Below are 12,939 nucleotides of genomic sequence, written 5' to 3'. Positions count from 1 at the left end.
TTAATAAATGTTTGTAGCTAATGAGAGTTTAATTTCTTCAAGCCTACTATCTGAATTTTTCCATTATATCTCCTTTATTTGTTTACAGTTTTTTACCAGCAATAGAACAAGTATGTTGAAATTACAGGATGCCTGCATATGTTGTAATTCAATATTAGTTATAGTGTATTATTATACCAGCTCCAGAATCATTCATAAAATGTCATGAAAACAGCGTACCGCAGGCTACATTTGCTCTGCTTGGGTAACATCCCCGACACCACACCTTTAACTGCCCTACCATTGTATAACTTTATTTGTCTTTCAAGTACTTTTGAAGTATGTGCCTAACCATGGGTCAAGTGCCTTTTATGAATGATCAGTTTTTGTATCCACCCGAGTCTTAATAAAAAACTTTGTTAACATTTTATTTTCCAAAATCAGAAAAAAGGAGTAATACAAATCGTGCAATCTGCATGCATGGTGCACTCCAGTAAAACCTTGTGGTTATGTCTATACTTCTACTTCCAGAAAGTTCTCCTTTAATTACATCAAACCCAGTCCAATCCTAAGGTTTTCAATGAAACATTCTATAATCTACTATCATAAATAACCTCAAATTAGAACAAACTGTATTGAGTTCAGCCTTTGTGACAAAGTAGAAATGAGGAAACAGTCTCAGTCTCTCTTCATGGCTTCTGCTTGGTTGGCCACAGCAGGGGTAGTTAGGGAGGTGTATGAAGATGCAGGTATGTGCGAGTGTGTGTGTTTGAATAGATGAATGTGTCTGTGATTAGATTTGAGTGAGTGCATGTGTGTCTGTATGTGTATAAGTGCCTGCAAGTGTATAGTGGAGTGTCTGACGGGAATTCCTGTGCCAATGTGATGTGTGGGTCACCTGTGGTAAGTACTGCTGACAAGTGCAGTTTAGCTCTGGCAGTACATGGGGCAATTCAGAGACATGCTAATTCGCTGATAATGAGGTCTTCTTCATTGCAGGTAAACTAGTCTCTGAATCAAATTTTCCATGACATCTTAGCCTGCAACTTGCAGTGGCTGCAGTTTACAAGCACAGGGATTGCATTACCATCTATGTCAGTGACATTGGTATATTAATTTGATAAAGTAAACTCTTTCATTTTTGTTAATAATGTATTTGCATGTCAGTCCCTTATTATGCATTTCCTTAAATAAGTATTCATTTGTAAAAAAAAAAAAAAAGCCTTTGCATTTATGTTTTTCTTTCCAAACATTTAACTGTGAGAGGTAACTGTTTGCTTACTTTCAAACATAATTTTGGATAATATATGATAACTCGTTATATAACCAGTGCTGGCATTAAGACAGCAGAAACTACTTATCCCAGCAAAATAAACCAACTTAGGGATGCACCGTAGTTGTTCATAAGAGTGCCTAAATGTGGTTTGAATCAGAATTAGTTCTCTCCTCTTAAGTTTTCTCCCATTATTCAAGTCCTGTGAAAAATATCACATGGTTGGTAAAATGAATTAATGTACTTTGACTGCATTCTGTGCCAGGTGTTCAGAAAACAAAACAAAACAAACAAAAAAACAATAATGTAAGCAATGCATATATATTGTGGTGGAACATTTTTGTATCTATTAGATTTTATACTGCCTCTATTCATCCTATGAGAGTTCTCACAAAGCCTTTATCTCACATGAGATCACAGTCGGCTCTAACATAATTCTGCATACTATTTCAAGGTGTTTATGAAACAGATACTAATCTTAGTGGAATTATAACTGTAATACAAGTTGTTGAGGATTCTGTTCTAGCCATTTGGCATTGCAGTATTTTTAGTTTTCAGTTTAACTTTAGGTCCGTTACCTTTTTAAATATCAATAAATGTGTGGTGTACATGTTGCATAAAAGTGTTGTGGGCTGCTGGTTTTATTTAAATGACAATTTTTTGACTTTGTGTCAAAGATCAGAATGATAGCCATGGATAATGCAATCAGTACCTGAATATAATCACCTTATTAAACCTCTAGCTAGTGGGCATTGGCCACAACATTGTGCTTAGTTGTTTCTAACATTGCTGCTTAAATGAGTGCATCTGAAAATCGTCCATTTATTTATTACTAAACGTTTGCATATGACAAGTGTTGCATTTCTGAATTATGTTCATCCTTTCTGATTTATGTGAATAAATCCATGTGTTTGCTGTACTGTTCTGTGATTTACTAGAGTTGCACCATAACCCAATGACTTGGTCTCACCATAGGAAAATGGGGACACAGTTTTGCATGCCTGCTGCAGAAAAAAAGATTTGGAGATGATGAAGCTGCTTATCGAACATGGGGCCAACTTTGAGCTTCAAAACGTAAGGATATTTGTTAGAAAATTTTCCTGTGAACTCTATAATTTTCCTAAGTGTAATGATGCATTTCTACTGCATGTATATTTTATCATATTATATATATATAGTATCTTGCAATATTACAAATGCGATCTTTAACTGGTATGCATTTTATGATCTATCATAAAAACTGTTAACTAACAGCTAAACCTTGTTATGTCCAATTTCCAGGTTACTTGACAGTTTGGAACAGTCTCATGATTTTCTTTGACTCATCACGCATACTTTAACATAGGCAGTGTATTGTCAGTTGTGAATGCTAGTGCTGTTGGGACTCCTACTTCCTCCCCCACACAGATACACCATCTAATTTTATCAACTAATTTCTTTCATTTGTAGCTTCCTACCACCTCCTCTCACTTTCCTTGCTCTACTCGTACTATTTATGCTGTCCTTCTTCTAGTCCCATCAATCCTTTATGCTTAACTTTTCCTGTTACTTTTCTTCCTCTTCAGTGCTGTCCTTGCTTCTTCTCTTTATTTCAGCTTCTCAGATTTCTTATATTTCCTGGGATTATAATCATCTTGCTTTTGCCCGATGTTCTCATATTCCAGTGCATGTGTACAATATTTTTTGCACCTTGGATATATACAGTGGTCAGTCTGAAACATTGCACATAGCATGTTAATATCTCTAGTATGTTAGCTCATTCTTATTTTAACATTTCTAGTACTTCAGATCACCATTCGTATGAGGGTTATGTCTGCATTACTTTCTTGAATTTTAAAGTTAATCTGTTTATATTTATTTCCTTTATTAAGAATGTTTAGCACTTTATACTCAGACTAGATCTATTACTAGCACTGTTTCCTTTGTGTGCAGCAGGAGTGTTTCTCACTAGGATCACCTTCAAAACGGGCTTTACCCAACAGTATTTTCTTCTCAATAAATAGCGAATAAAATATTAATAAAAAAAATGTTTACAGGAACGACATACATTTGGTTTGTGTTTTTTTAGAAATGCCACTTATAAATAAAACACTGACATGAAGTCCTGCGGTATATTTCTTCATCCTTATCAAATATCTACTCATTTATTTGCTGCACATCAACCAGTTATTTAATGCTATAAATTGATTTACTAACCCTATGTAGTGGACATTGTGGAATCCTCTGATGTAACATACATAGGCCGTTGTCACTGCATTCCTTAATTTAGATCCTTTTTTACTATTTGTAATTTACTTGTCTGACTTGACTTCCCAGCACTTCATCAAGGTTTTAGTGGGTAAGACACCTGACTGAGTTAATTTCAGTGAAGATGGACTCACTATTTTCAGAAGGAAATCGCCATCAGTGAATGCCAGTAGTGATTCCTCTCTTTTGGGCAATTCTCCCCTGCTTTTGTTTCTGTGACCATGGAGTTGGTATATATACGTTCAGATATGTATGGGGGTTGTCTTGTCTCCAAATGGAAGATACAGGAGGACTTACCCCTCTCTCCAACAAAAAAAAAACCTTTGTTGTTTTCATTTCCTTTTTCTGTCCAGACTAAGTACCAATTTATTATTTTCTTTACTTCTGTGATACAGCTGCTCCTTCATACCCCGGTGAACGATTTTCCACTGAGTAGCCCATTACCAGCTGATTGCCTCCCCATCTCAGATATGTACAATCCAAGTGCCCCTTCGTAGTACTGAAATGTGTACTGCCCCCGGTTCCTCTTCAAAGATTGTATAGCTGGATACATGATTTTAGTAGTCATGCTTTCTTGTTTAAGAGTACATAGTAGTGGTATAAACTTTTACTATGGAAGAAATGGAGTAAAGTAAAAGCTCACAAACACATATGCGCTCACACACACATGCACATTCATGAGTGCACACACATACACATGTAAATATATACATTAGAAGAAAAATTGCTCCACCACATTTTGGCCATTATTTAGTAAGATGTCACAAGTTCTGTCTTTTCATGCAAAGTTTAGTTACGTGTTTAGTAGATGCAATAATGGTGCAGCTATGGTATTTTCTGGCTTTCTTCCATTAAGTACAATATACAAAGTACGCTTCTGTGAACTGCTAGAGATAGATCTAGGAAGAGATTGGAATTTAATAACCATAGGAATTCTACAGTCCCATCTACTTTCAAGTAAACTGGTTAATGGAAAGACAAGATGCCAGAATCACATGTACAGCTGGTTAGCTGCTTCTAAGATGCATTTGTTTTGTGCTATGCAGTAACTTTAATAGTGACATGTTTCACAGTAGATGCTTGCTGGTATGGTAGCAGGAAGATTTGTACAACTGTTCATTGTTGACTAAACTGGTCTGAGCTCACTGTATGTTTTTGTTTGATTTCAGGATGAAGGACAAACACCACTACATATTGCAGCTTGGGAGGGAGATGAACTTCTGCTAAAGTTCTTCTACCAGTGCAAAGCTAATCCAAACATTGTTGACAAGGTAACTAATTTGCAGATTTCTGTCACCGTATTTCCTACATCAGATAGTACTGATTCTCTAGAAGGGACTGGCACTGAAGTATAGTGCTCAGCTGTGTCAGTAAATATTCTGACTTAAATTTCTGCATGGAGCATTGCAATTAAGCTCCAAATTTGGGAAAATATAACACTGATAAGCTTCTGATGTATGAAAGATGCTAAATTATACCTTTTTAAATATTTCTTAAGCTGTGTTTTTGCACTAAAGGATAACAGCTGCTATTGCCAGCCACAACAGAATGGTACTGAGAAGCTAAGTAGGTTTAAAAGCCATTAGGTACTGCTCTGTCTCACACATAAACACATGTGTGCGCATGTGCACGCACGCGCACACATACACAATCATGCAAAAACATTGTGTGGCAGAATGAAGTGACTAATAGCTTTTAAAGCTGCTCATTCTTCTGAGAGACAGTTTACTTCTTCCAGTTGTTGCTAATGCAGTGCTAAGTGTTTTACGACTTTCAAAGCTATAAAACATTTTGTAATCCTACATGTTTTTTTCCTGTAAATGGAGCAGGTGAAGCTTCATTGACTACAGTAAATTATGAATGGGTCTTTGTCTGATCATTTTTCTTATTATGTGCTGTCTACGTGGATGCCAAGATTATCTGTTAAACTTTACTTTGCTGCCTTCCTGATGTGAATTTCTTGACATCCATTTGTCAAACACATTATATGCAGGTTATGAGAATCAGTCATAAGCATCTATATTATGGATATTTTTATTTTTCATACAATTTACTGGCAAAAAAAACAGTTCAGCTCAAATGTAGTATTTTAGTTTTTGTGGATTTTGTTTTGCCCATTTCAACAGCCAGTGAAACAGCATATGAAGATTATATTCTATCGGAATGTCACATACTGTGAACTGCCTCTTGCAGAATGTGAACTGATGCCCAAACTCAGCGTAGCAATATAACATTTAAGCACATCTTGTACCTTTTCATAAGTATTATCTCTTTATAGCATGAAGTGCATGAATACGTGTTATAATACGCAGCCAGTTAATGTATTACTGGCACAATCATTTTTTTGAATCCCCTCCCAGTATGACTGCTCACATGGTTGCACAAATGAAAAAAATGCACTTCGGTATTATGGTGAAATTCAACAACTAGGAATATAGGTGACAGCATTGTGAAAAGGTAATCTTTCCCTCAATTAAAACATGAAAGCATTCACTTACTTTTTACTTTGTTTTATATTATGTTATGTGATTGTTTCTATAAGACACAACTTCATATCTTTTTAGAGAAGCCTTGGAGAATTGACAAATGACTAATTTAGTTTTGCATAGTATGTAAGTGGATGTTACTGGAATAAAAAACATATGTCTGAGGTGTAACTTACCGGCTAAACCCCTATGATATACCACTGATCCAAATGTATTTTTGATACAGTTTAGGCTTACCACAATCCTTCTGTATTTTGCCAATGTCCATCAAAGCATTAATTTAGTTCTGTTACCTTCTTCCTCTAGACTTACACTCACTTCTGACCACCAGACAACCATACTTCTTTGCTTAAGAATTCTGGACTAATCCAAAAATAATGGGAGGACAAAGGCCCAAAATAAGGGACAATTTTTAAATGTTACACTAATTCACATAAAAAAATTTAATAGATCAGCATATTTTGCATCAACATGAACTTTCTGAACAATAATAATAATGAAACCATAATGTCTGCTATTATTGACTGTAATCCTTGCTGATGTACCAGAAAAAAAAAAACAAGCAAGCAAAACATTTATGAGGGACAGGGTCAAATATGAATCAGAATCAGAATCAGAGATGTTCTTTAAAAACAGGTACAGTTAACATACATGCAGGAAATGCATTTTAAACTTTTTATAGCACTGAGTGAATACCATCTAGCAGTCGGAATTAGGATATGACAGCTGTTTAAGACAGAGGTGCATGAGTATATTAGGAGGTTTACTTTAGGAATCAGTCACATTAAAACATTCAAAGTTCAGTTGGGTTCATTTTGTTTCCAGTACCTGAACATTTGTAGGTCATACTGGATGTGAGAAGGGTATTAATGAAACCGGATTGGAAAAGTAAAATATGTATATTTGTCAAAGTGTTTTTACAGTGTACATAAACTGTGCTAGTGAAATACTCCATTGTAAGAAGCCTTATCGTCAAAACACTCTTCCAGATACTGAATGTAGCAAACAATAGCATCAGTGACCAGTCTAAATAATGGATTATTATTTCATGCTTTGAGTGAGCTTGTGTTATCTTGCTTTTAGCTGTCAAAAACAACAGTTTACCACATATGATTTGCTGCAGGCCTGAGTGCAGAAGAAAGAGTACATACTCTGAGTTACCCTCAGCATCATTATATGACAGGGGAGGGATTCTTAAGGTCATGTAAGTTACTCTGTATCACTCATTAACTGCATGGAATGCTTGTTAAAGAAAAGTCAGTAGGAGCCCCGTCAGCTGACTCCAGTAGTTTGCTGAGAAATGGTATGCCTTCAGACACTATGAGTGCGATATGGTCATTTTGAAGAAAAGCAGCTGACCTAATGTTGTGTGGCATGAGTACTGCCAGTTAAAGATCTTGGATAACTGCATATGATGAACTTCATATATTGTGTTATTTTATCATTTAATATGCAGAGTGTATATTTTAATTCAGGAGCAGTTATGAACAAATAGTGCAATACATTTCCCCTCACCACAGTCAGGCTAAGCACAAAGTCATATCAAGCATCCCTATAGGATGTATGTCAACGACATACCTCTCAACTTGGAAACATCAAAAATCTGGACAAAGGCCCCTGAAAAATAGGTACAAATCTGTACACTGGTTAATATGACATCTGCATACATAATTATGTAACCCCACCCACTCCTATTGAATTATGGGATACCCCTTTTCAAATGCAAACTGAAGAACAGACAATCAAAATATGGCCCCACACCCTGTAGTAAATAGAAACTTTTTTTTTCTTTGAAATGTGTACCAATGATGTGAACCTTAGGATTTTGTTTTTGGAGACTTGCAGTATGTGGGTTTTGTGGTAAAAGTAGGGCATTTAATGGCAGGCAATATTCTAATCTTAGCAAAAGAATATTACAGTTTGCTAGGACCTCCAAACGTCATTCTCCATGGCATACTGATCAGTGGCATAGCTAGAGTTTGTGTCACCCAGGGCTGTCTTTGAGTTTGCCGCCCTTCCCCCCCTCACAAAATGATGGTTGAATGGGGCCTCCCATACACAGCCCTCACCCCTGCAGCCATTCCAATGTCTCATTACTTGGTTATTTCACCCCATTTACCATAAACACTGTAATGTGCATACTGCTTTATTTCTACAATGATTATTTGGATTTAATTTAAAACTTTTATTTTACATTTTATATCATAAACAGTAATAGACATCTGCTATACAAAGCAATACAGTCTCACAATGAAAATAGACTTAGCATTAAAACTTCTCTGCCCTTGAAACTCACATTCGTTGAAACAGCATTGAAACCCACATTCAAAGAAAATACATCTGGCCAGTGGCATATAAAGATTACCTTTGGGTTGTTTTCAAATCATAGGCCCCTTGCACACAAAACATACATGTGTTCTTTGGTACACCTTCCTGATTGTATTAAATTACATTCCTTGTATAATACAGCACACTTGTTAAAGAGCGTGTTTTAAATTTCTTGTTTTGATTGATCATTTTTCCAGTAAGCAATGAAACAAAATGTATGAACCAATTATGACAAAACTGCCCAATTCAGAACATTCCCATCATAAAAGTCTACTCAAACTTCTGTCATTACAATCCATCAGTATCAGTAAATATGCACAATCTCCGCAGAAGTAAAAGTCATCTAAATAATTTCACACTAAAGAGATCTGTAACTAATGATGAGGTTGCTGATAGCAAACAACTTTATATTTCATTGTTTCATCTACAAATAAAGTGCCTGTTGCCCTTGAGGAACAAATTGCCTATGTTACATTAAAAAATGATAAGCTAGTAATATTGCAGTAGGGAATGGATGGCAAACTGATAACAGATTAATGACATTCTCAGGACTGCAGCATCCACCCCCTTTAAAAGTACAACACAATACAGTAATCCATCTACCCACAGCATTATGCATCAAAAGTAAGTAGTCTACCTGTAGTACTAACATAAACAGACGTGGTATAAGCAGCACTAAACTTCTCTCCCCCTGAAGAACTATGTAGCACAAAAAATCTGGAAAAAGCCAAAAGTTATTGGCAGAGGGAGTCAGGGGACAAAGGCCCAAAACCAGAGACAGAATTTAAACATTGCTTGTTAGCATGCGTTTCCTGAAAGAGAGGAAGACTGAAACTGAAATGGCTATCATTATTTAGTGAATTCAGTTCTCACTTCTCACGAATTTGCCAAAAAAACACAAATTTTAAGAGGAAAAGACAGACCAAAAGTATGAGCCAAACATTACAGACATTCTGTAAAACTTTGGACAGTTGAGAACTATGGACTTGGCTCCTTCAATCACAAGTGGCGGTACTGGTAGATAATTTAGGCTCTTACTCCTTGTACCTAAGGTGCAGGGTTTGAGTCTGAGTAACCATAACCACCAGTTATACCTAACTGGGGCATTTCACAAACACACAACGATTTTTTTTTATTTTTTTTGGTTTCCCCTTCTGCTTTTTTCCTTCTCATTTATTCCAGTGTTCCTGTCTATCACCAGGTCTACCAGACTTTCCTACAGCCCTGGACCATGTCCATTCTTAGGCTTGGAACAGTGTGGAACCTAAAGGCCATATTAATTACCTCTCCCACCAAGTGGGGCAATTTTATTTCATTTATGACTTATTCTCCTTGATTTCTCCCCATCACGTGTTACATCTAAAGGCGTCTTCCCACTATGGATCATGCCACCTCCCAGAGAATGTCTGTAAAAAATCCCTCATTTCTGAGGTTGGGCTTCACCATCCCTCCTACCTTGCTAGCATCATTTATGCCTGAGCCATTAATTGAACCTGGATTGTATGGGCCATAGTTAAAGCTTCATCATTCTGCTTTATCGTGTTCTGTTTAGATGGCAGTGGAGGCATAACTCTCAACTGTCCTTGATTGCGCATATTTTTGTACTGTTCCTCATAAAAATGTTTGTTTGTTTTTTTTTTTTTTTGCCAAATTGATAAGGATTGCAGTCATTATATGATGATAGATATTTGAGTTTCAAAGTTTCTATCCTTCATAAAATGCATGCTAGTGTAAAACTTGCTATTCTAGCAATTTTCTATGAACATAAGAGCAGTATTCAAAATCTGTACATGAGTTTAGGTCTTTGCCTCCTGTTATTTTTGATTTTGTCTCTGACTCTTGAGCATAGAATGGAAGAGCACAATGTGCAGTTCTGGAGGTCTTATAGCAAAAGGGAGACAGTGATAATCCTGATTTTAAGCCACTGCATGTAGCAATCTGTTTGCATCACTTATTTGGTACATTGAGAGATTATGATATGATGAAATGGTTAAATATCTAATGTATTTTAAGAGCTTTTAAGGAGAAAAACCCAAGGAGTATAAATAAAGAGTGAAAGAGTTTGCCAGCAGGGATGTCACAAGAGAACAAGAACATTTTGTGCACTGGTGAAGGGGCACCATGGATTTGTATGCTAATACTCTCAGTCTTCTTCCCTATGCCCTAACAAGATGCAGAAACTTGAAGATTTCTCTGGACAAAGTGTTTTAAGAAGTATATAGTATGTAGTATAAAGAAAAAGTACTTAGGTGGAAATTGCGGTGTAGTTTTTTTTTTAATTATGATATAGATTTCATTCGCTGATTATTGGAACTGAGACAAAAAACTGAGCAACACACACACACCCTCTGTCTTAAAGACTGTTTCTTGCACTAAGTCCAATGTCTATATCTACCTTGTTAAATTTAAAGTCTGATGTTTCTTATGCTAAGTCTGATACACGTCTCCCTTGTTAAATTCAAAGTCTGATGCACACTTAAAAGTATCTCAGACTACAGTCACAGAAGCCTGCAAACAGTGCAAAGACTGTTTCTTGTGCTAAAAGTACGTTAACAGAATTTAAAAGTGTGATGCTTGCAAAAACTGCCGGCCTGTGAAAGTAAAAGTACAGAAAGTACACACAGCCTGCCGCCGTTAAGTCTGATGCATGTATTCTCCTTGTTAAATTCAAAATCTGATGCACTGCATATATCTAAATTCAAAGTCTGATGCACTGCATATATCTAAATTCAAAGTCTGAGGCACACTTAAAAATATCTCAGAGTACACTGTGGTCACAGAAGCCTGCGAAGACTGTTTCTTGGTCTTGCGCTAAAAGTACTTTAACAGAAGTTAAAAGTATGATGCCTGCAAAGACTGCCATAACAGAAGTGCAGAAAGTACACACACACACACACACACACACACACACACACACACACACACACACACACACACACACACACACACACACACACACACACACACACACACACACACACACACACACACACACACACACACACACAGCCTGTCGTCATTAAGTATCTCTAGAATTCAAATAGAATTCAAAAGTCTGATGCCTGCATATTGCACACACTTAACAAAAGTATCCCAGAATGCAGACACACACAATTAACAGAAGCGGCTGCAGTTGAATTCACACAAGCTTATAACTTAACAGAATTCAAAACTAAAATACCTGCAAACTAAAGGATGCTGTAACAGTAAAAATGCAGACTCTCAAGCTTGTAAGCTTAACGGCTGTTTCTTGCACATCTAACATGTGGACCACACCCTTAGAAGTGTTTGCAGTTGAATTCACACAAGCTTATACCTTAACAGAATAAAAGAGTATGATACCTGCAAACTAAAGGCTACTTAACAGTAAAAATGCAGACTCTCAAGCTTGCAAGCTTAACGGCGGTTTCTTGCACATATAATAAGCAGACGTGGATGGCAAGTTAATGGCTTGGTTGGCATTTTTCTGACAGACTGTCTGCCTTATGAAGCTGATGTCATCGTGCATGCCCTGCACATGATGACATCAGGAACAAATTAATAAAAAAAAAAACCCAGGGAAAATCGGAAATTAAAGGGGCCACTCAGAAATGCGTGGCACCCCAATATTTTGCCCTCAAAACCAGTGTTTACCAAGGAATTTGGTGCAGTTGAGAGGTATGGTTGGCAAATCTGTCATTATCAGTCATGTAACAATGCTTAGAGCTATTTAAACAAAGCCAAAGATATTTAAGTCCCTTCCTTATCCATTACTTATACCTGGGTATTAAATGACTGTACATAGTTGGTTTCTGAATAAAAATGTGTCAAGTTCTACTTTATGTATTACTGCTCTGCTTGATGTTTTTATTTGTGTTATCATTCTTTATCTTTGTTAAGTACAAAATAAGCAGTGCTTATAAGTTTGTGTGGTAAAGCACCAACAGGACACATTTTAGCTAACAATGATAAAAACATATGTAAAATAACTTACTGCATATTTTGCTGAGCATGATCTCATTTACATATCATACACATAATAATATACCCAAGTGTAACAAAATGTCATATTCACACTAATGTAGCAGTCACAAGCTCTAACAGGATTGTCAGTGTTATATAATACTGAGCAACCTGGAGACATACTGAAGCCTGACACTACAGGTAGATGGACTCACTGCTATGCAAAGTCATAGTGCCCAATAGTACCCACTCTAAAGGGTTAACTATTACTGTGATTATAACACTTAGAAAATGGGATGTTTAGTTTTGGTTATAATAAAAAAGTAAAAATATAATATGTATTAGATATGTCAATTAATGCAAAGCAAACAACAAAAATAATCACACCATGTGTGTTTGTGCGTGTTACCACTTAATCATTTAGTCAAGCCCTACTCTTCATTTATTTATTTATTTTACATTTGTTGACCAGGATAGACTGACTGGATACATGTCCATTTTCAACGGCGGCCCGGGGAGAAAAGCTCCAAGATAATAATTCACATTGAACATTTAGTAAATGCTAGTTTCAAGCAGATTACAGTCATAAGCAATACCAGCATTTAGCACATATAGTACTAACTTATTATAAAACACATTACAAAACATAACATTATTTTCAAAGTTAAACATACATAACATTAC

At 36.2% G+C, this 12,939-nt stretch overlaps 1 protein-coding gene across 1 annotated transcript in view; it reads left to right on the top strand.

Annotated features, from left to right (window-relative positions):
- The window catches only part of LOC122797762 (serine/threonine-protein phosphatase 6 regulatory ankyrin repeat subunit A-like), a 2,341,865-nt gene that overhangs the window by 700,402 nt on the left and 1,628,524 nt on the right, over positions 1-12,939 (top strand). The window contains exons 6-7 of the mRNA XM_044066284.1: positions 2,228-2,326; positions 4,669-4,770. Of these exons, the coding sequence (XP_043922219.1) occupies positions 2,228-2,326; positions 4,669-4,770 (201 nt within the window). The remainder of the gene's footprint in view (positions 1-2,227; positions 2,327-4,668; positions 4,771-12,939) is intronic.

Source organism: Protopterus annectens, chromosome 3.part1, assembly GCF_019279795.1.
Source record: "Protopterus annectens isolate FY-2018-M chromosome 3.part1, PAN1.0, whole genome shotgun sequence".
In the NCBI taxonomy this organism is placed as follows: Eukaryota; Metazoa; Chordata; order Ceratodontiformes; family Protopteridae; genus Protopterus; species Protopterus annectens.
The sequence above is the reverse complement of the archived record's forward strand: the minus strand, read 5'-3'. Positions and strand labels throughout refer to the sequence as shown.